Source organism: Chroicocephalus ridibundus, chromosome 4, assembly GCF_963924245.1.
Source record: "Chroicocephalus ridibundus chromosome 4, bChrRid1.1, whole genome shotgun sequence".
Classification (NCBI taxonomy): domain Eukaryota; kingdom Metazoa; phylum Chordata; class Aves; order Charadriiformes; family Laridae; genus Chroicocephalus; species Chroicocephalus ridibundus.
The window spans coordinates 63325462-63349435 of record NC_086287.1 but is presented as its reverse complement, the minus strand read 5'-3'; the positions used below and the strand labels follow the sequence as shown (position 1 = coordinate 63349435).

General features: G+C 46.9%; 1 protein-coding gene across 1 annotated transcript; it reads right to left on the bottom strand.

The window, feature by feature from the left end:
• Positions 1-21067: 21067 nt before the first annotated feature.
• On the bottom strand, positions 21068-22594 carry LOC134515076 (inositol 1,4,5-trisphosphate receptor-interacting protein-like 1). The gene has a single exon (XM_063333644.1). The coding sequence runs from the start codon at positions 22592-22594 to the stop codon at positions 21068-21070; it is 1527 nt and encodes a 508-aa protein (XP_063189714.1).
• Between the last annotated feature and the right edge of the window lie 1380 nt (positions 22595-23974).

Genomic DNA, 23974 nt, shown 5'->3' with positions numbered 1-23974 from the left:
AATGAAAGGGCATATTTTTCTGCTAATTAGACTCCTGGAGATTGCCTCAACTCTTCAAGAACTACCAACCTATTTTTTTTTTTACATCTTTCTTCTTCAATCACAAAGAAAGCCTTTGTGCCACTTTTTTTTTCCCTTTTGTGAAGCAATTATTGAAGCATCTAACGATTTTACTCCTTTGCTTGTTGAAAAATCTCTTACAAGATTAGGATAAACAAGCTTGTAAATTAAATAGGTGATCAGACATCTTCATTCTAGAAGAAAGTGATTGGTGAAGTATTTTCCCAAACGGCTCAATGACTGTGAGAAGAAAAATATTGGTCTATGATATTGCATGAAAAGACTTAGTGTTTTCCCAGTGTCCTGCACCAAAAAAACCTGCATACTTTAAAAAAAATGTTCTTGACAAGATTTTGGGGATGGGAGAAAGAATGGGAAGAGGTAAACCTGGGCCCTCATGACGATACTATACAACTTGCTATTACAGCAGCGCACAAATGGGATCAGGGCACCACAGCAATGCTTGTGGCATTGCGGTAATTGCTCTGAGACCACATGCAGCAAAGATGGACAAACGGATGTCATCTTTCGAAAGGTACTTAGGCCTTGTAATACGTCATGCTAAGAAGGACGCTTTGGAAGTAGCTAAGTTCATTTATTAGGATCTTAAATGGCTTCCAAACCCTGGTCCTCAGGGGCCTGCATCCTGCAGGCTAGTAAGGGAGTCTTGGCTCTGTCGCTTTTGATGTCCCTCCTGATGGTTTCCACAGATGAAGTCTTGCAAACAAAGTTGCAGCCATCTGAGATATTATCAGCTTCTGCTACTTGCTTCCCCTGGCTGCTGACTGTGCTGGACCCAAAGCTGGGACGGTAGGTTGGGATGTGCATCCACATCTTGGTTACCTCTGTTTGGGACTTTGTCGGCAGAGCAATCTCCATCACCCCTGCCAGAGACACAGACCGCTGGCAGAGGTGGGGGACAGATGCTGAGAGTGAGGATCTGCCTCCGCTAAAAGCGTCAGGGCTTATCTGTGAGAGTACCATGGCATTTTGGCCTCACGGGGCTCAGCGCAGCGATGCTGAGGCAGCATTGCAGCTTTGTGCTGTAAGGGACAGGCCTGAGCTCATGCAGCAGGTCAGTGGCAGCCCTGCAGAGACAAGACAAGTCTCCCGATCCAAGTCCGGCATGCCATCTGCTGCACCCACAGTCTTGCCTTAACTTCGCTTGTTTTGTACTCAAAAATATGGTTATTTGTATTCAGTGAAATAAATTGCATTATACATGTCTCTAACAGTACTTGTAAAACATCAGAACTCCTATTCATAAGCACATGATTACCCTCTTATTCTTCCATTTATATTTATTTCTTCCTGCATTTGTCCTTCACGCTTTAAAATGAATAGCAAAAGCCCATTTCATTAAGATAGTAGGAAAAGTAACTAATGGCATATTCTGGCCAAACAAAGGCTGTGGAAAACATCCAGAACATTCAGAATATTAAAGCTGTCGAAACAGAAGTATAAGAAAGTAGGACAGAAGCCAGATGGGTTGAGCTTCTCACTTGTCCCTGGCTTTAAAATGGTGGAAGGTGGAAATCATATACAGGTTAGAGGGAACCATAGTATGTCAGTCCTCAGTGCGTGCTCTGCTGTGAGCTAAATCTGCTGGGAGACCATCCCTGCCGCCACAAGTCTCCTCCAGCAGACATCAGCATCCGTCTTCAGGCCACCTGAGCTGCATCGTCCTAGTTTCCTGTTCCTGTGGGGCTTGAGCTGAAGTGCAGCAGCCTGCCGGGCCCCTCTGGGTCATTTAGTTTTGTTAGTCTGTGTTCACTGCGCAAAGACATGTAGCTCTACCCCTCCTTTCTTTCCTCCAATGTTTTTATACCAAAGACTCCCATTAGTGGTAACCTCTAACTTTTCCTGTGCTCTGCCATGCGCAGAGTGACTCAGATACCTGGTGGTGTTGGCCAGATAAATAAAACACATGGCAGTCCTTGAGTAACTCTCATCTTTGCTGCAACCCCCTCTTTTGTATCCAGGTGCTTTCAAACCTCCACCTCTCTCCCCGAATGTAGAACACTGAGCGTGAAGTGCCCTTCTTCTTCAGCATCTTAACATGCTCAGTTTCTTCTGTCCAGCAAAGGACAAAATGACACCTAAACTGTCACTTAGTGGCTCGTCAGGCTCCAGCCATGAGTCTGACGGGCTGCTACTCCTTCTTGCATTTATTGATATTCATTTCTTTCGTCAAGGGACGCAGGTGAAAGGTTGTTGTTTCACTAAGGCACAGCTACTCATCTGGAGCTGACACAGCCCGCAGAGCGTGGCGCAGCCCTCCCTGGATGTCAGGTGTGGCAGCAGGCTGTTCTGGATCCCATGGCCTGTTTCCCTTCCAGTCTTGGTGTCAATCATTTTTTGGACACCGCATTCAGGATGGCTCAGGGGGCAAACCAAGAGCAGCAGAGGCAGACAGTATGTAATCTGGCCCACGGTCAGTCTTCTCTCTCAAAGGCTGTTTGGTCCCAGAGAAGAATAACTAATACCTAAACTAATACCTAACTAACTAATAGCTTTTTACCGGAAAGTACCATCCCAGGCCAGATTTTTTCTCTGTCACATACAAAATGTGTGTGATGGGGATGGGCTCCATGACACCAGTCCCGTTCCAGTTCCTGCCCTTCAAGCCATCCTTTGTGCTCCAAGAGAAGCCAGGTGAATACATTTAAGAGGCTTGTGCACCATTTCTGAATTAGGGACAAATATTGTCTCTAAGTATGACCTAAAGAGGGAAGCAAAGGAAGCCCCAGATATGCAATACGGTTTCCAACAAATATCCCTTTAAACATTAGGAAGTAGGAGCTGAGTGAGTCAAAATAGATGTGGTTCCATTACTGTCAGTGAGGCTCTTCCAGCTGATGTGGCCCTCTTTTCACATGCTGTGTGAGTACAGAAACCCTGTGGAAAGGGACAGGCCAGCCTTGAAGACTGCCACCACAGCCCTTTACTCACACTGGGCTTAGGCTGTCACTGTGCATAATAATGAATGAACAAAATTATAGCTCATGGTAACAGTACGTATTGATGGGAATGTTTTTTATTTTGGTCACTGTTTCAATGAGGTTCCCACCCACTGGCAGGAATGCAGATCAGAGAGGGGTTGGGCTGATGCAGGAGAAGAAAGGAACATTGCCAGGCACTGACTGATGCTTTATTGGGCCGTGACGCTTTTGCTTCCAACAATCAAATGTTAGATATCTTTCTCAGGTTTTTATTTTGCTAGTACCTATGGGAACCAGCTGGGCTGACTGCTTAGAGAAAAGACAAAGCAAGCTAGTGAGGAAGTTTATGGTGATTTAAGATAGATGCTGATTAGTGATTCACATTTGTGTGAATAATAAAATAAATACAAGAGAACAGGAACAGTTGCAAGCGTATTTCTCTATTGCTTCCCAAGAAAAAAGAGAGCTGCTGTGTATAAGTTAAGTTTGAGAATTTTCCCACCGTGGCAGACCTGTTTTATTGCAAAGAAAAGAGCAATACCCTGGAGAGGTAAAGATGTAGTATTGTCAATGTTAGAAATTCTGCACTGAGGACGTTTATGTTGGTGAATTGATTGGGAGGGAAAAAAACCTAACTTCTTCTCTGAAACATAAACAAGAAATACTCTCTTGGGGGCAAATGATGCGCTGCAAAAATTTGGAACAAGGCCCCATGGGCGTGCTCCAGCAGTGGCAGAGCTGCAAGAGCTTAACACTTAAGATCCAGCCCTGGAGGGACAGGGCTGCAACAAATTTCTCGCTAGATACAGCCTCCAGCATTGCTGCTGGTCTAGGCCAAGGGATGAGCAGCCTCTCATTATCTCTTTTCTGTGCTGGAATTCAGTCAATTATGGGCAAATTCTGAGAAAAAGTTACTTGCTGGACTTTATTGTGAATCTTTTGAAACGTGCTGTCTGCTTTCAGTGAATGAAAGTACCATGGTTTGACACCTGAAGTTTTATTTCCTGCCTTTAAAGCAGAATGGGTCATTTTTCAGCAGACTATGTCTTCTTCAAAAAACCATTGTACTGCAGAATTAAATGCCCTGCCTCAGGAAACAGCATTAGAGACTCTGAACTTCTTAAGTGACTTCATAAAATTCAAAGGTTAGGAAGGGAGAGACTTTTTCATTTTCAGCCTGGCCTGAGGAAAAATCTTGTTTCTGTAACAGATCAGAGGAGAAGCTCTGGAGTCAGGCAGACTGCCAGTGGAGAAGACCTCCTTTCTTGCAGGCTGGTTGAATTTGTGGTGGAGCCAGGAGACATTTGACATGGAGGGAGCAGAGCCACAGCCCTGGGAGGGAGGTTTCACGAAAGAGATTTTTGGGTCTAACCTGGAGAGCTCCTTTCTCTTTGGGGCCACTGAGGCTTGGCCATGTCAGGTCCATCTGATCTAAAGAGCACCGTGAGCTTTTTTGAAGTCATATTGTCATTGATTCCTGATCATTTTCAGATGGCTCAAATAGCCAATCTTGTTCTCTTTCCAAATCTCCTTCCATGTGCGATTGCACTTCTTGGTATCTTCTTTCCTTTTCAGTGATGAATTTGGGCATGTCTTCTCCTGCATTGATTTCTCTGTCTGCCTTCTCTTTTTTTCTCTCTGCCTGCACCACTGACTTCTCTTCTCTTTTCACACTTTTTCCGTCCTTTGGGATTTCTCACCAGAAGTCGCTGATCATGAGAAGAGGATTTTTCCAAGCCTGGGATTTTGATCAGGGTGGACTCTAAGTGTGTGGAGACATAAATCAGAATGGAAAATAGCTGCAGTACCATAGTTCTGCTCACACAGCTCTTAAAATAGAAAGAAAGCACTCTTTGTAGGCTGCAGTTCAGATATTTGTCTGATGCCATGCTAGGAAGACGTCTGACTCATGAGCCCAGTCGGATTTAGCTGCAGCGTTTAGAGATGCCACCATGCTGAACTGTCTGCCCTCCCCCTTGACTGGTAGTTATAGTCCTTGTACCAGAAATAGAACAAAACAGATGTCCTCATCTTAACCTCTCCATGTTCATCACTGTCCACAGTATTAGCTTAGGACACTGGTGATGACAGGTTTGCTCTAGAAAACTGCTCTGCAAATTGAGGCAAAGACCTGCATTTTTTCTTGTGGAGGGGTACAGAGGGCGCTTGGGAATCTATCAGTTTGACTCCCCCACACTGAAAAAGCGTGGCTTAGCAGGACCTTTCTGGCCTTTTTTTTACATCTCTTCAGTGAGCAGACCTGACTGCTGAGGGGAGCAGTTCCCTGTGAAATACAGGTGCAGGTTTTCCTCAGCCACTCGCAGTTAGCTGTGCGGAGCACAGAGGGCAGGATGGAAATGCATTTTAAATATGCATTGGACACTGAGACGATGACTGAATTTTTCATTCCATCCTCACGTGTCCGGCATTGTAGGTGCAAAAAAGAAATTGCAAGCCGTTGTTGGCAGCAGATAGACAGGGCGTTCATGAAACAGCTTGTGTGGGTGGCACAAGCAGATCCCCGGCCTTGGCTAGGGGCAGATGAGGGGTCCGTGGCTCTGGAGCAGTCCTTCAAGCAGCTCTTGTGTGGGGCAGGGGCGTCCACATTTCCACTGCTGTCAATCCAACAACTTCCACCAGCACTCACTCTGACACAGATAATTAAAAGAGAGACATTAATTTGGGTCACAGAGAATAACTAATGCCAAGCTAGAATGTAATTTAAGCTGCATAAGAAATAAGGCTTTGGTCTGAGTATAAGTGCATCAGCCAAACATTTTTTAAAGGCCGCTGGGTAGGCAGCTGAAACCTTGAGTTTCATGGATGGACTGCCTTGAATCCATACACCTCGACCACAGTCCATGCTGGGCACGATCCCCAGTCAGTCTGTCTGGCCGGCAGATGCTTGCAGGACTTGCGGGGTTCATCTCAAGCACAGGACAGGAACAAGTTGGTGTCACCCCCAGCCTCGGGCAACAAGGTGCCGTGGAGCCTAGGTGGGCTGAGGAGCCATTTTATTGCCTGGATCAGTTTGCTCCCCTGTGGCCATGGGAGCACAGAGGACATGGTAGCTGGTGACACAGTGCCTTGTGCAGAAAGGAGGGGAAAGAGGGTACCCAATGTATTTCAGCTGGCTGCTGCTGAGCCATCTGGTGCTAATGACTTCACCAGACTACTGCTATGCGTTGGGTCTGAATTTCCAACCCAGAGGTGAAAGGCTCTTTCATTTATTAGGCTATTAATTGTCCAAACCACCGGTCCAATTCTTAAGTGGCAATTAATGAGAAGCCAGAGCTGGAGCTTATAACTGGGAGAAGCCTTACAAAAGAAGATTAATAAACAGCGGAGGAAAGGGCTTGGAAGGGTGTGAGATCTGGGCAGTTCATAACCCCAGGCTCTTGCCATGAGCTCTGACAAACTGCAGGCCCAGGGCAGAAGTTCCCACAGGGTCTCCGCTTTAGCCCAAGATTTTCTGAACAGCAATTTTCAACAAAGGATGGGGTTCTTCAGTATTTCAGTTCTGCATTTCCGTCCAAAGCTATTACAGAGCCTGGATTGCCTCTGCTGTGTGAAGTCCACCCAGATAAGACAGCAAGGAATTTCACTGTAACATGCTTCAGCACAAGACTTGGATGTTCAGCGTCAGGTTAAAAGGCACATTATTTATGGGAGAAAAGATTCCATTGCAGTTTCTCAGGTTACTTCCCTATAAATTGTATTTCTTTGCCATTCATCAGACCCCTTGTTCCCTGTGCATACGTAGGCTCCTTATTTACAGTGTACGCAACAGACATGCTCTAAACAGCAGGAGGAATGGGATGAAACACAGCTTATCAGTGACTTACCCAGAGACCCTCTGCAGATGTTTTATGCAACCCTGTGCTTTGTCAACCAGTGAAATATGCTCAAGAAAGCAGCTGGTATCTGCTCATGGCAGACACTGCTTAGATGCTGAGCCTGCTAGAGACACATACCACCCCCATGATGCTGTAACACTCAATGCAACCACAACTGTTTTAGAGGTGGGGAAGAGGTATCTTCAATTACTGCACCATAATGGAGCCTTTTCAGCTCATTGGGACTGCAGTGGTCATTTTCAGTTGATCTTCTTTTTATTACATAGCTGTTTAAGTACCAGAAGAAAGCTGTTAGAGCTGCTGCTGCTGAAGAGTAATGAATAGCACGAAGAGCCATTTCACAAAGGAGCTGGCTAAGCTGCTCACCCACCTGGGTTTTGGATGTCGTGTTATGGCTGTCAGATTGCAACACCGTTGTCTCTAGACTTGAATGGTCCCACGTGCCCTCCATCAGGACAGCCTTCAAGGGAGCCTTGCATCCTCTCAGAGGCATGATTGATGGCCATGGGCAGCTCCTGATAGCTGAAGGCTTTATCCAAAGTGCGCTGACCCCAGGTGAAAGATTCCTGTTGATGACACTGCCAGCCCTCCCCCTTGACGTGGACACAGCCTGTTGTCTAGCTTCACAGCTGATCATTTTTAACTAGGGGCAGGAGCTAATATTAGAGATCTTTTGTAGTGCAGGATGTGCCTGACACGGGCAGCTTGGAAAACAGGGTTATTCAACGTACAATCCGTATAGATTTTCAGCAGCTTTTCTCAGCATTAGCCAAGGTTCGTGCATCACTGACTTCTAAAGTGCTTTGGAAAACGTAACAGTAATGTAAAAGAAATAGTTCGTCCGTCAGGTTTTCTCACAGTGGCAGAGCCATTGTTTTTAGACCAATAGAGCTGTTAGGTGCTATAGCTGTGTCATAAGAGCACAGAAATTTCAGATCTCCGCTAACGTGTTTACATGGCTGCTATAGACAGGGTGTAGACATCTGTAGCGTTAGTGCAAATGCTTTCCCATTCTTTGCATAAATTAGGAGAAATGTATTATTTCATGAACTGCTGCTTATACGAGTTTTGGCAGAGGAACAAAGTTCAAAAAAATGTATTTATTTTTTAATGCATGTAAAATTAAAAGTAAGGGTTGGGACAAAAATTGAACCCTGGAGCTATTTTTCAGGTTACAGTGGGAAAATACATCATAATTTTACCAGCAGTTAACCCTAGAGTTAATTATAATGGCACTTTCCCATATCTGGAGTGAAGCTGTATGTGTCAGCACTTCTGCTCCTTTCAGGGCTCCACAAATGGTGCCATTTTAGGTGCCAAGGCACACACAAATGCAAGACTAAAGGGGAAATCATTCTTAAAATTGTAATTTTGGAATAAAATGAAAACCAAAATGTTGACCACATTAGTGCTGTTTTCTCCTTGTTTGCATTCAAAAAAATCTGCACTGGAAACCATGTAGGCTAGCAAATTAGGGGGAAAAAATGCCATTAGCACATGACAGAACTTGTTTGATTTGTTTATTAGTGGATGTCTCATGTATGTGATAAGACAGGAGCAACACTGCACGTCTTTGGCCTTTGTCCAGCAAAACCCTGAAGGATGTACTTCACTTTAAGCATCTTAAGCATTCTTCACTTCAAGTGAATAATTCTATTCATGTGCTTGACACAGATGGAGAAAAGGAATAGCACAAATGCTGGTGTCACAGGGTTGGTGAAATCTAACGAGAACCTGCATCTGGAAAAGAATCCCCAGTATGCATATATATGCAGAAGTTTCAACCCCATATGTAACTGATATTTTTTTTTAACTGATTGGACCATATTCTCTTTAAAATATCCTCCATTTCTGGGATTAAACACTTCTTCAACACATAAAATAGGTGCAGCAGAACCGCACACTTTCTGGTTTGCTTTTCCCCATTTGCTTAAATAAGAAAAAGTAAGAAGATAAACACAGTAAATTTCTGCCTGTGGATTTTGTAAGCTTCACTCATTCGTTCGTTCCTTAATTCATTCATTCATTCATTCATTCATTCATTCATTCATTCATTCATTTATTCACAGTAGTTTGAAGTCATCAGTTAGGAATATGAATAAATACAAACAATTCTTTATGGCTTGCATGGTATGCACATTTCCTAACTGGCTAACTACTCTGTGCACTGCAGTAATCAGGGCAATGAAAGTTTAACAGGTTGGAGCCAGCTCTGTTAGTTGTTGACAGATCAAGCCTCCATTGCTTTCCTGTAAAAGTGTACCTGGCAATAAACCATTCAGAGGCAACACACATCTAAATTCAGCCATCCCTCAGGTAGGGCTTTCCTGTTTGAGGTCCATGCTGGATAGGTTGCACTTTATTGCAAGTCCTTATTCTCACATTTGCGTTCCATCCACATGCCTCTCATTTCTCTTGGAGCAGTTGCTGCTCTTTGTCTGATGACTGAAGATGGGTAGAGGAGGGAGGAAGAAGAGGTGCAACTACCTTACACAGCCCTCAGATCCTAAAGTCTCCCACATACCTTGCTGCCATCCATTCCCTGTGCCCTACTGCTAGCCCCTCTGATTCCAAAGTTAAACCCCATTGCCCAGGCTTGTGATCATCCTTGAGGATCTTGAGTCACTGAGCTAGAAGGAAGCTTTCAGACCAGCAAAGACGTATGCTTCCATTGTTGTCAATACGAAACATTTTTCTGCTCTTGAATGCAAGCAAACTGTATTGCCTCACATAGCGGAGCGGCTGTCAGAGACTTACTTAGTCACAAAAGACCGCTGTCACCTTACGGCACTCCATTAGAAAAGGGCACAAACACACAGGTTGGTCTTTCCTATCCGGACCAGTGCTCAGAATGGCCAGCAGGAAAAGCTACGGAGTCCACTGTGGCTTACTGGGATTATCTGAGGTCCCTCAAAGACTAGTTAGGTCAAATATCCACAGAAGTCTTTTGGGGGATATTGTCTGTGGCAGACTGCTCCAAAACGCAGCAAACAAATATAGGAAATGTTCTGGCTGGGACCTACAAGGCAACTAAATGGCATGTGCCCCGTAGCCCAGTAAACATCTATGAAAGTGGACAAAAAACAAGGTCATCAGTCTGCTATGCCCTACAGTTTTGGGCTGGCTGTCCACACTCCTGCTCAAGCTTGTTCACTACCAGAGACTGTCAGAAACGTGTGTGGAGAGGGAGCAACCCAAACAAGACAGGATAAAAACAGAAGATACAAGAGAGCCAAAGAACAGGTTCAAGGTGCTGAGTGCTCTTGTGGGGCCTTAACCTACCGCTAGCATGTTGGGTAGCAGGGAAGCTGAGGCCAGCGTGAGACCACCCTTCCCCACAGGTGCTTTATGGTTGTGACCATATGAATGCTTCTCCTACAGCATTCTTAGCTATCATCTGTATATGTTAGATTAGATAGTAAATATTTGCTTTGTGCTCTTCAGCTGTGTGCATTTTTCATACAGAGCCTCTGTGATCATAGTAAAGCTTGCCCAAAGTGACCCAGAGAGGGACAGTAAGAACTGCATTTAAGAGCCACCAGCCAGTGGCCAACAGGCTTTCTTGGTCCAGTCATTGTGACTGATGTCTTTATGTGCAGACATTCAGACTTGGAAATACCTGTAGTGTTTTCCAGCTCCACAGTCATCCTCTCAATCTGTTTGCACTGTTGTCACCTGCTAGATTTCCTCCCCAGCTTTGCTGGACAAAATCCACAGCACAACAAGGAAAACACAGGTGGCACTGAGCCATACCAACCCCACCTCCTGTGGGGATCACAAAATGCGGGGAAATGTTACCGTAACTGGCTTATCCCAGATCATATGTTGGAGGTTGGACAGCTGGTCCAGTTTCCACCCATTTGTGCTGCTAATACAGCACAGAGAACAAACAAAGCTGCCCAAATGAAGCTGTCAAAGACTCCCCACGACACAGGAGCTCTCTTAGGTGACAACAAGCTGGCACAGCCACCTTTCTGCCAGCCTACAAAATTCAGTACAATGAGCAAGCCAGGGAGAGGATAAGGCAGGCTGTGTAGCATGCTGGCACATCCTTGGAAAAGGCAGCAGTTGGAGGCAGGAAAATGAACACACTTCCCCATTAGAGGCACTTGACTTGCTGGCTCGTGTCCCTGTGGAGTCCTTTGTGGGCACAGCAGAGCGCAGACATTCAGGGCAGCACCCAGCCCAGCTCTAAATCACCTTCTGACAGGGCACTGCCGTTCCCCAGACTGAGAGGTGATGAAAGCAGGATGGTGTGAATCCCCCTGTTAACACTGCCCTTAATCCATTCTAGGCTTTGCAGAGCTCCCAGCTTCAGGACTGAGAGCAGAAAGGAGTTTTATGCTACGCCTGTTGCCCTGCACCCTGTTGAGCTGCGAGGGATCCCAAAGCAATGCTGGAAATCAAACCCAAACCCTTTTATTCAGATAACCCTGCCCCCATAATAGGAGCATCTCCCCAGCTCAGGTGCAGCAAAGCCTTCTTTTCTTCCTTATTTCCAGGATCTGTTTTACCCACTATTACTGCCTTTTCTCCTCTCCTCCCTCCATTGAGCAGTTGCCAAGGGTGTTTTCTGTGCAGCTTGGCCCTTAACGTTTTTGCCCTAAGCAAGCAGCCAGGACTCCAGCTGTCTAACTCCACTGCAGCTGGATGCTTACAGAGAGCTTCAGATTCCCAACCCGGAGATAAGCCAAGTTAGCAATGCTGAAAATATACTCAAACTGAGGCTTGTATCTGGGTCACATAGCTGCCAAAACCACCCCCGTTCTGTTGAAACAGCTATTGAATTTGCTTCTAGAAGGAAAAAGACAGTAACGTGCCAAGTGACTCTAATTGTTAGGCAGCACTGAGCAAGTATAATGCGCTCCTGCATATTATCCGGGAACACTTTTCCCCTCAGTTTTTAATGCATTTTGAGGGAGAAACAGGGAAGTTGATCAAGGTTAATGCATAATCCATGAAAATCTGTGAAAAAGCGTAGCTCTTCCAGGGGAACACTTTCAGTAAAAAAAGTTACCTGTGGGTTAGACATTTGTGGGAAAAGTATTTATAAGGGCTTACAGATTTGAGGAGGACAAAATCCCTCAAAACCATCATCAACTTATATGTTGATGTTATTAACTCATCACAGGGAAAAGACTAGCTTTCCTTTGCACCACTTTCAGCACTGATTAGGAAGGAGGAAGTGGCACTGGGAGAAAGAAGGCTCCCGCTTTGGAAATAGTGATAAACCACAGAGAATTCAACAGTACCATTTCTTTAAGCAAGTTTCATTTCTTTAAGCCATACACACAAGCTCCTTTTCATCATCATGAGTTTAGAAAAGAGATACAAACATAACAAAAAAGCCTGGATTTGCTCTACATTGAGTTAACGTGGTGGATTTGTGAAAAAAGATATAAAACGCTGCCAAGCATGCTGCTGCCAATGCCCAGCAGAAAAGCCCCTTTGGATAGATTACTTACTCTAACAACAATTTCAGACTAGCAAATTGAGGGCCAGTAGTTTTTGTCTCTATCTCCTTTATCAAGTCTTGAGGAAAATCATTTAACACCTGCATCTGCTCCTCTTTTCCAAATTAAGCAGTACAATATTCAGCCAGGAGGAATCCAGATGACTATTCAGGGACAAAAGAGCTGTTCAACTTAAATAAAGGTGGCAGAACTTGGTGATTAACTTGTCTCCTTTGTTTCTGTAGTTGGAGAAGAAAGTGGAAAAGACAGCGGCAGAGTAATTATACTTAACTGCACCAAGAGATTTCTGCAGTCCTGAATTCATGACTGCTTTCAAGTTGCTTGGAGATCACCAGCTGGGAGATGCTTCTTAAATACAGGGCAGAACTGTTTGAAGGCGGGAATACATGACACAGCAGCTGAAGAGTGGTGCACTCAGCTTGTTTGTGCTCATTTGTGCTTTTGGGGCTTTTTTTAGAAAGCCGTATGTATAAGTTTTGGTGGCTGTGGAACCTGGCATATGGAAAGAGGCTGTTACACATGGCTCGCTGCGTAGCACCGCGCACCCACCCTGGCTGCTGGGTAATACAGATTTGCTGCAGATGTGTGTGTGGCTGTACTGGGGTTTGGGTTTTACTTCTACCATTAACTCTTTTTTCCGTGCAAAAGGACTTTTGAGACAGCATTTAAAATATTTTGAAACCTATGACTTAACACACCCAGCTGCTGTTCTAAGTCCAGCAGAGTCAGTGGGAGATTAACAGCAGCAAGGCTACAATTTCATCTTGGGAAAGCTTACACGGACATTTTATCTTATCCATTTTGCATTTTCACTAGACCAGACTTGGTTTAAGATGAGAATGTGCACAAGTTTCCGAGGTTTCATGACCCATAACAAGGGAAAAGAAGAGGGAAGCAGGTTTCCAGATGAAGTATTAGAAAACATCCGATATGAAATCATTTGGGATCTCTAGTGTTCCCTGATCATGGCTGGTTCTGGTACCAGGAACTGGAGGCTGCTTCTGAAGGAACAGTGTCAGCAGAGCAGCTTTACTGCTCAACAAGCATTGACACCATTTAGCGCAATGGTTAGCTATCTCAAATCCAATTGCTTTCATGCTGTAAAGCACATACTGATTTTAAGTGGTTTAACTAGGGAAGAAATGTGCTGCGTTATTTAGGTTGTTTTCCTGTTTATTTACACTCTTTCTGCTAGTAAGTAAGTGGAAAAAGGGGGAAATAAAGAAAAGAGAAACAGCAGTGGCAGTTTCAAATCTTTTACAGTCAAATGCAGATGTAATTAAGAAAAGGTCAAGTCCACCTTCTGCACCTGACCCCTATACAAAATATATGAAAAATTATTGATCTAGATACCTGGATCCAGAGGATATTGAAAGGACAGAACTAATGAGCTAGCACATGTGAATTTTAGCCCTTGAAAAATTCACTACAGTAATTTTCCATCTCTAGCAGTGATGGTGGCTTTGTATTCTAATTTGAGTTTGAAGAAATACAGGACACTGAATGCTGCTGTCAGATCTGTATGACATTTGACAAGAGCATAAAATAATATGTAAGTCTGATTTGGCCTGGGCAATTTAACAAGGCCATAAGAGATTGGAATCACTAAAGAATGATATCATGGCCAATGGGTTAGAGGCAGCTGTGTTTCTTTCTAAGCTGTGGGTCATCACAGATGTATGACACAATATGTTCCAGGACTTTGAAGATTTGAGAAGTCTTAAGATGAAATCGTAGCAGCTGTTCATATCACAGACAAGGAAGAAGATCCTTTTACAGGCAAACTAGAGAAGAATTTTACCAAAAGATGTATTTTCCCTGCAGAAATGTACTCAGTACTGAGTACATTTCTGCATTGTTTCCAGCCCTAGTTGAGATTTAAAATTGCACTGCATATTTACACAGATATTCTTTGCTTTGTAGAAACGCTTTCTAAAAGCTTTTCCCAATCATGCTTTCAGTATGACTAACAGAAATACCTTTTAAAAGCAATAGCCACTTGGGAGTAACATTTCTAAGGAACATTTTCCCTTTCTTTGCTCTGTGCTGTTCAACTAGCAATAGCTGCAACTGTGAGAAGCAATAGCGCCTCAGGAGACTATATGCTGCTACTAACAGGCATTTTCTGTATGTAAATTTAGGAGATACTGTCACATAAGATGTCTCAGATCTGTTACTTATTGCCTCTCATCACATGGTTCCTCTGGAGCAGGTGCCCAATCCAGTGTCTACACATCAGTCCATGCAAGGCTGCTCCCATTCGAGCAAGCAAATGTTTATTTTTGCTTGATTTCACTTTGTCTCTTCACACATTTCATCCTCTCTTATCCTGATTTTTCTAACTGTTGCTTCAATGAACTAGCATTTTTCTGTTGCTGCAGCAAATACTCCCTCAAGCATGTTCAAAGCTGAGAATGTGTTGGAATATTTTGCTGAATCAGGAATTCTTTGCATAGCAATATCCCATAGTGTGCATACAGATGGAAGACTTGGCTGGAGAACACTCTTAGCTACTGCAACAGGTGAACTGTGAAAAATTAACCTTTTTCTTTTGGGGCAAAAGACTGATTACTTGTCTTGTGCTTAACTTGCACAGGGGTTACTTTGTTATGGATATTGAGCCTGTATGTTGTTCAGTACAGTTAGACCTTTGGCAGAAATAGAAACTCCACTCTGACAAAATGTTACTCATTGTATGGTCAACGGACTAAGTATCGAACACAATTTCTCATCAGAAGCCTTGGCACTTACCTCAGGATTTGACTTATCACTTGGAAAACCAACATTCTCATGAGTGGTGAATGTTTTGCAAGTTTGGAGCCTTCAGGAAATGTGTTGTCTCCATTTTTAAATTTTAGCGAGGATGTCTAACCCTCTCTTTCTTCTTCCTTCCAGCAGTGCAGATTCTACACTCCCCAACATCTCTGCAAGACAAAGTGTAATAAAATACAGATGTAGACATGCTCTTCTTTGCTGCTTGCAATGCAACCTGCTATGGAAGGGATCAGCATTCTGATCCAGAGCCTGCTGGAGCCCACTGGAAATATTTCTATGGGACTTAAGAGCCAAAGAATGTGTCTATACTGCCTGGTAAGATGGCCCCAAAACTAGACTCTGTATACCAAATCTGTAAGCATGAGTGGAGGAGAGTGCACTGCCTGGAGAGCTCAGATTGCACCTGAGCAGTCATGTTCATCCATGCTTATGGGGGTGGCCAGGTGGAGAATGGGATGAACATCAACATGGTCAGTCACTGAGGAGAGCTGCTCTGGAGTCATCCCAACCAGAGCAGAGTGGCAGAGCTCAGCGCACAGGGGATATTCCTGAGGTAAGGGGGCGCCCTGGCATCAGCCAGGCCATGGGGCATCAGTTTGCACAGATGGACATGTGAGAAGGGCACCTCTTTGAAGGAGGAGCATTCCACTGGTTGAGCACTGGACACTATCCTGTGACCATCTGCAAGGGTCAAGGGCACTCATCCTACCTGACCCTCAAGGCAAAATGGTGGGCACTCATCAGAGAGCAAAGACTGCATCTCTGGTTGGGGGCTCTGCACCATCCGCCCCAGCAGTGGCCAACGCCTCCACCCAGATGGAGCTGCTGAAGGGAGAGGCTGCAGTGCAGACCTCAGACCGCAGGAGGTGTCTGGATCTTTCTCCTGGGCCAGGGGTAGGTGGCACACCTGCCTGCAAAAGGTGTGCCCGGGTGGAGGACCTCCTGTAGCAGTGGGTATTGTACTGCATGTTTTCTTTTTCCAAAAGCTCCTCTTCTATTTCTTCACTAAGAACTCTACCTTCCCTTTTCTTTTGGGTTTTCATTTTTTCCCTTCAAAAATTTTCCAGCATAAGGTACCGTTTTTACTTTAAGTCATATCTGAGTGCTTTACTTCCTCTACCTATGCTCACAGGTGGTACAAAATTCACCCTTTTCAGAGAAGGGAAATGGAGCCAACAGAAATGAAATTATTAGCCCCAGTACCTCTGTCCCAGAGCAGAAAACTGAGATCAGGACTTATAAATCCAAGATTACACCTGCATCGATTGAACAAATCACAACAGACAATTAAGGTTCTGTGAGGTCCCACATGGTCCTGATATGGCACATGGTCCTGCCAGACGTTCGGCAAGGCTCTGGCAGCTGGAAACATATATCAGGCTTTTAAAGGTGTGTGATCTGAGCTGGCATTCCCCTAGGGTGCAGGCAACTTCAGGGCTTCCTGTGCACAAGTTATTTTTGTTTTTCTTCACATATTACAATCTAGTTGCTCTACAGGCTCAAGTTTCTCCAGTGAGTTCAGAGGGTTTCCAAAAGTAGCAAGGAAATCCCTCTAACCCAAGGAGGCCAGGGAAAAAGAACAAAGTAAGCTCATTTTATTTCTCTAGGCAAAAATGGGCAACAGAAAGCAAGCTGCACGTTCAGGCTTTCCAAGTGAGAAGACAGTAACAAGAATTATAAAAGGAATTATCAGCAACAGCACACACAAAGAAGCTCCCAAATAATAAACTACGTGGCCTGACTCAAGATCAAATACATTGATATTCAAACACAGGAGAGACTCTCATTTACATTCAACAGGGATGACACTGAGCAGCCCTTTTGCTGATGCTCTCAAAGGAGCATTAGTTGAGATAAAAGACTTATACCATGGGACTCAAACAGCAGCTATTGCTGTAAGTAGAGAGAAGTTGGGTGCAGATAACAAAGGGCTACGGAGACGTGATGGACTGGCTGAGGCTGAGAGAATGAAATACCTGCAACGTGAAAGGAGTCTTAAGTTGGCCTTTTGATCTTCTTTAGTACCTTCCAGTATAATTATGCCTGTTTATGCACTCCAGTGACCCCTACTACTGTAATGTCTAAATGCCTTGCTGGTTTTCAGATGCCCACTCTCAAAGAGCTTTTTGAAGAAGTTAAAAAGCAGCACTGGAGGAACACGGAAGGTGATCCCATTTCCCTTATATGACAAAACGATGCTCCAGTCACACAGGTTCGCGTGGCGGAGCTCGGCAATACAAGGAAGAGTAGTCTGGAGGGGATACTCAAGAGATGTGAGCTACTAAGGAAGTGTGTTACGTCATACTGAGATGGTCGTGACTGAAGAGAGTGTACAGATAGAGAACATGTGAGCTTGAGAAATACATGCATGCTACCCATGGCCACTGTGCTAAGATCTTGTTTCACATGCTCTAGGTTCATACAGAGCCTTTAGTGCTGTATATCTCCTTTCAGATCCCCAAATCATTGGATACTAAGCTGTTTCTTAGCTCTTGAAGATATAAACTTAAAAGTGACCTTAAGAAAGTAGAAAGCCTCGTGGGTTCACATATTTTGGCACAGAGACCTGTGTACTACCCCTTTTGTGAGTAGCTTCTCCTATAGCAAATCCACTGTGCAGAGCAATGGGGATTAAACACAATTCTGCATGTTTCAAAACCCATACAATTTTCAGGAGGATTTATCTGTCACCGTAATCCCTGCAGCTCTGTTTATCTCTGATCAGAAAGGCGAGTGCCAAATTGGCACACTGATGCACGTACCAAAAAAGAGCGTGCCTATAAGCACAGATCATGATTTGCATACTTATTAGCCTTGACTGCCAGGGAACATTCTGGTTCCTTTGTAAGCACAGAAACAGTAAAAATATGCTAATAGCAGCATATAAAATTTGGCCTTTAGCCAATCTGTCAATATTGAAAGTACTTGCCTGTAATATAGTGGGTAAACAACCTGCTGTATAGAATGATCCAAGGCATGATATGAACTTGCTGAAATTTAGTCATTTTGTGCCTGAAAACCTCACAGATCAGAAAGTGAAACATAAGCATACATGCAAGACAGATGTCACACTGACTTTCTATGCTGTTATCTGTTTGCTGCCTTCTTTTCTGCTTTGCAAAGTTACTCATTCAAGAAGCCAGAGGATTGGTGTGAATTCCGCAGAGAATCACTTAATTCACCCTCAAAGCTGCAGCAGGGTAGGTTTAGACTGCACATTAGGAAAAAATTCTTCACAGAAAGAGTGGTTAGACACTGGAATAGGCTGCCCAGAGAGGTGGTGGAGTCACCATCCCTGAATGTGTTTAAGACTCATTTAGATGTGGTGTTAAGGGATATGGTGTAAGGGAGAACTTTGTAGAGTGATGGTTGGACTCGATGATCCCAAGGGTCTTTTCCAACCTAAATGATTCTATGATTCTATGATTCTATGAAGTATGTCCTCCATATAGACACCATTTCTTCTCTTCCCTGTACAATAAAGAAAAAATGTCTCCTGACATAAATGCTATAAAGTCATCTCTTTCTTACTACTGTCAAGTACAGCTTTTCCCCACAGAAATGATCATCAAAACCTATTAAAACCATGAGGCTTCACTGGCTTCTCCAAGGTTGATCCACCATTGCAGAAGCCAAAACCTTGAGCAGCAGCCAGTTCAATTTGCCTCCTCCTTCCTGAACCCCTTCCTCTGACTGGGAGGAGAGAGGAGAACACCACCTCTGCTCCTCATCCTTTGAACATTGCTCCAAGGAACATACAGTCTCTCTGGATGGTTCTAAGTTGCCTCATCACAGTGTCGTCAGACCCTACATCGTGTAGTAGGAGTGGGTGATAACCTGCAGGGTTCAGGTCTTGGCAGCCTCTCAGTGACGTCCCGAGTGTGAGCTCCTGGTGGGCAGCAAACTTCTCTGGAGAAATTGTCTGGACGGCAAAGAGCTGCTTCAGCGCCTCCCAGTAAGGAATCTCCAATTGCTAATACCTTGCGTGCTTTCCTAGTGGCACAGGTTCTAATGCGGGTGGGTGGCTCAACTCTGCCGGCTTGACTTTTCCTGAATCCTGTCCGTTACTCCCATGCCCTGAATTCCCCAATCCCGGACTATCATGTCTGCATCCTAGCCCCTCTACCACCTCTGTGAAACCCTCCCCTTGCCTGGCACCAGAGAGAAGGAGCTGTAGCCAGACCAAGCCCAGGGTCGTGCAGATCAAGACAGAAGCAGATGGATGGCGACGCCACAGAATCAGAGCTGCTTTGAAAATTGTAGTATGCGTGTGTTAAGTAGGGATTGGCCACATCATGTTGTACCTGAATGGTAGAGAGAGGTAGAAGAGCCTCATGTAAAACCGCATTCAGGGTGCGCCGATTTGAACGGGACACCTCATGCGCATGAATAAAGCGTTACTCTTGAATTTCTGTACTTTGCATCCCAGCCTCTCTCCTGGCTTGGCACAGGCCAGTTGTGAAGGTTTCCAAACCCCTCCCATGGTTGGAAGGGGCCGCGGGGACAGCCAGCACCCCCCAACTGCCTCAGGACCTGCCGACCTGCCAGTCCCTCCCACACACAGCCCAAGGGTGTCAGGGGCACAGAAATGCCCTCAGACACCCCCCAGAGCTGTCTTGCAAGCCTGAGATCTCCTGGCGGCAGAGGGAACTGTGCAGAGACCCTTGTGAAGCAGTATGTCAAGGGCTGTGGCAGGCTTTCAGTGGCCGAACCCCGTCTGCAGGACATCTTGCCCCCAACGCGACTGAGTTCCAGCATGAAGCTTCACAGTGACAGCGCAGAGTGCTAGTTCGGGTGGCTCGTTGATCCAAGGCAGCTGTGAAGGTGTCCACTTCTCCAGAAGGCACATCAGCAGTGTACCACGGGCAGCGATGGCTTGGGCAGACACTCAGTGACTCGCTGCACCTCTGGCTACACCCTGGGGCGGTGCTTCTGAGAGGAGCTGGCATTTTGCTCTCAGATTGGGCTCGGAGGAGAAGCTCAGAGCCCGGGGCCAGGAGAGACAGACAGCAGAGCTGGCCCCAACTAGGTCTGCTGTGATAAAAGGCAAGAGTTGGTTTTAAAACAGCACGGCCCTCGCAGAGCCCGGAAAAGCCACGTCCCTTGGGCTGATGGGCACCAGGCACCCGTTGGGCTTCTTTAGCACTCAGACACGGGCAGTTCTTTTGACGTGATAACTATCGAAGATCTTCCAAATCTTCTCCCATAGACCATCCTTGGATTTCCACTAGAGGTGTCCCAAAGACAGGGATGAGTGCAGCTCTCCTGCCGCCATGGCTGCTGCCAGGCCACTGCTTCTCAGAAACGTGGCACGGGCTGCGCCAGTGCATGCCTGGAATTGGAGGCATCTCAAAAGCTTTCTTTAACCTTGCTGCACGTGTTAAGTCTCCCGTGTTAAAGTGGTGGGAACCCAAGCTTGAGGTGACGAGAGGGTGTGGAGCATGAGTCTCATGCTGGTACAGGAGCCAGAGCCGCCAGAGCCCCGCTCTGCCATCGTGGCACTCGTCCCCCGTGCAAAGGGCTCCCCACTCGGCCCGCGTCATTCCCACCTCGCTGGGGTCACCCGAGGGCAATGCTGTGGCGCTCCCAGGGCTTGCTTTGTGTATGGCCCCCAAGGAAGCCACGTCAGGCTCCCTCCCTGCGGAGCCACACAGGCAATGTGCCCAGCTGTGGAGGGTGACAAATTATTCCCATTGCCCCAGTGCAGGAGCACAGGCAGGATGGGGAGCCGTAGCTAGAGAATCAGTGAAACCAGAGCCCACCACATCAGCACTCAGCCCCCTGTGCCCGCATTCCCCAAAAAACTGATGCGCACTCAGTCAGAGATGCAGCTTTTGTTCAAACACACTCTTTATTGTCAACTTTGCACAAAGTAGAGCCCTAGAAGGAAGGGATGCTCTTCAAAGATGCACGGGCAGTCAAGGGGACACAAACACAGCTCTGTCCAGGAAGACCTCTTTCAGTCTCCGCAGAAGACCAGTCTTGTGAGCCGACCTTGCACTTCCTCAAACTCACGCAGTGCCTTGGCGTGGGCAGCTGGATCCTGCAGGAGGCACTGGAAGAGGTTGATTGGCTCAGCCGCTTGGAAGGCTGCGGGCAAGACGATGTCCTCAGGCATGTTCTCATTACCAAAGAAGAAGTGGTGCAGGCATTTTTCCTCCAAGCAGCCATGCAGGTACCACATGACATCCTGCAGCCGCATCAGGAATTCCCTCCTTCTCCAGCTTGACGGGGGTATGGTGTTCAGGAGGTGCATCACAACCGTTTTCAAGACATCAGAGGAAAAGCCTGTGCCCACCAGGCTACCAGCACAGAGCTGCAGGCATTTGAGGTGGGAGGTGTCACGCGGGGCCTGCCTGGCCACATGCCTGAAGAACTTTGCCTCTGCCACATCATAGGTCTCTGCCCACGTGGTGCTTGGGGTGAAGGCGGCTTCTGCAGTCTGGCTGCTCAGGAAGATGTCCGAGTCGCCTCGCTGCACCCCAAACATCATCTCAATGAAGAGGGATCTCCCGGAGGCGTTTGTCAGCTGCAGCTTGCAGGAGCGGCTGGAAGGCAGCACCTTCATAGTGTAGAGACGCGACTGAGGCATCTCCCGCCAGGCTGACCTCACCAACTTCTGGAACCAGCGGGCAATCTTCTCGATATCTAGGTAGGAGCCGGTGCAGAGGATGCCTAGGAAGCTCAAAACCTGATTTCTGCCTAGCCCCTCCTCGGGTTGGTGGAGGAAGCACAGCACGTTCTCCATGCCTTGGTCCCTGGTGCAGGTGCACTCCAGCTCCACGCGGACGCAGTTCTTTGCCGGCATCTCCCCCGCAGCGCCCAGCTCCAGGTGGAAGGTGTGGCCCCGGGGAGGCTTCATGGGCACAAGCAGGTGGTAGACAGCATCATGCCCAGCGGGACTCCAACCTTCAAAGGCGCTGCCCACCCCGATGGCTGGCTGCAGCGCCGGGAAGAAACTATTTGACAAGCGTTCTTGTAAGACAGTGAGGAGGTCGCTCGCCAGCTCTTCCACCACCTGTCTCCTGTAGGCCATGCTCTTCACTGACAATCGGATGCGCTTTGTGATAGAATTCAGCAGACACCTCTGATAATCATCAGCATCTTCTTCTTCACTTTCATCCTCCTCCAGCTCTGTGCTGCTGCTGGAGCTCTCCTCTTCATGGCTGATCTCTGGCTGTCGCCTCCTTTTCCAGAGCCACCAGCAGAGCCTGAAGAGCAGGACTGGGACTCCAGCAATCGCCCAGAACTGCCACTGCTGCAAGGCAGCAAAGACCAGGCCTCCCCAGGCAAAGGCTGGCTTCTGGCTCCTCTGCTCCAGGCTCCTCTGCTCCAGCTCCTGCAGCAGCCAAGTCATCCGAGCCATCAGATGCTCCACACGCTGCTGCACATGCTCGCGCGTAGCCTCGTCCAGCTCATCGCCAACCATCGGCAGGAGCCGGAAGATGCTTAGCACAAGCAAGGCGAGGACCCTTATTGCAGCCATAGCCTGTAGGAGTAAGGCCTGTGCCCAGCAGAGGGGCCAGTGGCTGGGCCCTCGATGCTGGGTGAGAACCCACCCCACGGGGGCCGGCGTTTCTGCCCCGGCCCTGGTCCAGCCCAGCCTCCCCCCGCCAGCCCACTCACCGCTAGCCCAGGCCGTACTGGGGCAGCGCTGCTGCTGGCGCCTTTTATAGCTGCCCCCCATTGTGACGCATCCCCTGTGGTGTCCCAGGCGACAGAGCGCATCACAGGCCGGCAGCCAGCCCTGCCCTTGGGCACCCCCCACCCTGGCTCAGCGGCAGCGTTTGATGGTCAATGCGACTGTGTTTCGACAAGATTCGATGGCGAGGTGCAATCGGTCACTTACTGCATGGAGGGCAGGGTCAGTCAGAACTGTGAGGGAGAGCCTCCCGTGGAATCAGGAGGTTCAGCGAGGACCCTCTTGCTTTCCAAACTCCTTCTCAGAGAGGAGTCCAGGGGCAGCTGGATCCAGTCCCAGCCCTGGTCAAGGGTTTATGTCAAAAGGACTGTATCTTCCCAATCAATCCTTTGTATCGCTTAGCTGAGATCTCAGAGTTTAGCGTGCTGTTCGTCACTTACCCAGGATCTGTTGTGTCAAGGAATCTCTGCATCTCGAGAAGTAATCTTGAGAGGCGTTGCTACTTAAGGGGAGATGCTGCCGTGCAGGAGAATTACAAAGGCTCTTGGGGGGTTGACTACTTACGGGGATAAGATGGTTGCCCTGTAGCCCTATTTGCATATTGACCAGAGTACCAGCATTGCTTAAGTTGGTCCTTGGCTACTGTGTTTTTATCTGACTCCCCAAAACCACCGTGGAGCCCCGGATGCCACCATCATGACCAGATGCACCCATTGTGACCACCACAGGTGGTTATTGCTTGGGCAGGGTTATGGGCTATAAAGGTCATGATGGTGCCTGGCGGGGACCACACCATCACAGAAGCAGCCCCAAACCCTTAGCAAACATAAAAAGGGGCATTGTGGCCTGTGGATGCTTTACTTGCTCCTTGAGATCCCATCCTGAGTGATGACATCCATGACAGCATTCCAGTCATGCGAGTTGTCCCACCACGTCTCAGTAATTGCAATGAGATCATGGCCCCGCAACCGCACACAGACCTCCAGCTCTTCCTGCTTATTCCCCATGCTGCGTGCATTGGTGTATAAGCATTTCAGAGAGGGAGTCGTGTGTGTAGTTTTGACCCTTGAGATGTGGTGTGCCTTCTGGCTTTCAGAAATACTGGCACACTGGCCCACGAGCGCTGAGCAACTACACCCTGGCACCTCACCAGCAAGCCCAGTACCATCCCCACCCCCCTTCAGATCTAGTTTAAAGCCCTCTCAATGAGCCCCGATAACTCTT

What these genes read in the sequence shown, in the direction of transcription:
- LOC134515076 (XM_063333644.1), bottom strand. Translation starts at nt 22,594, where the DNA reads ATGGCTGCAATAAGGGTCCTCGCCTTGCTTGTGCTAAGCATCTTCCGG.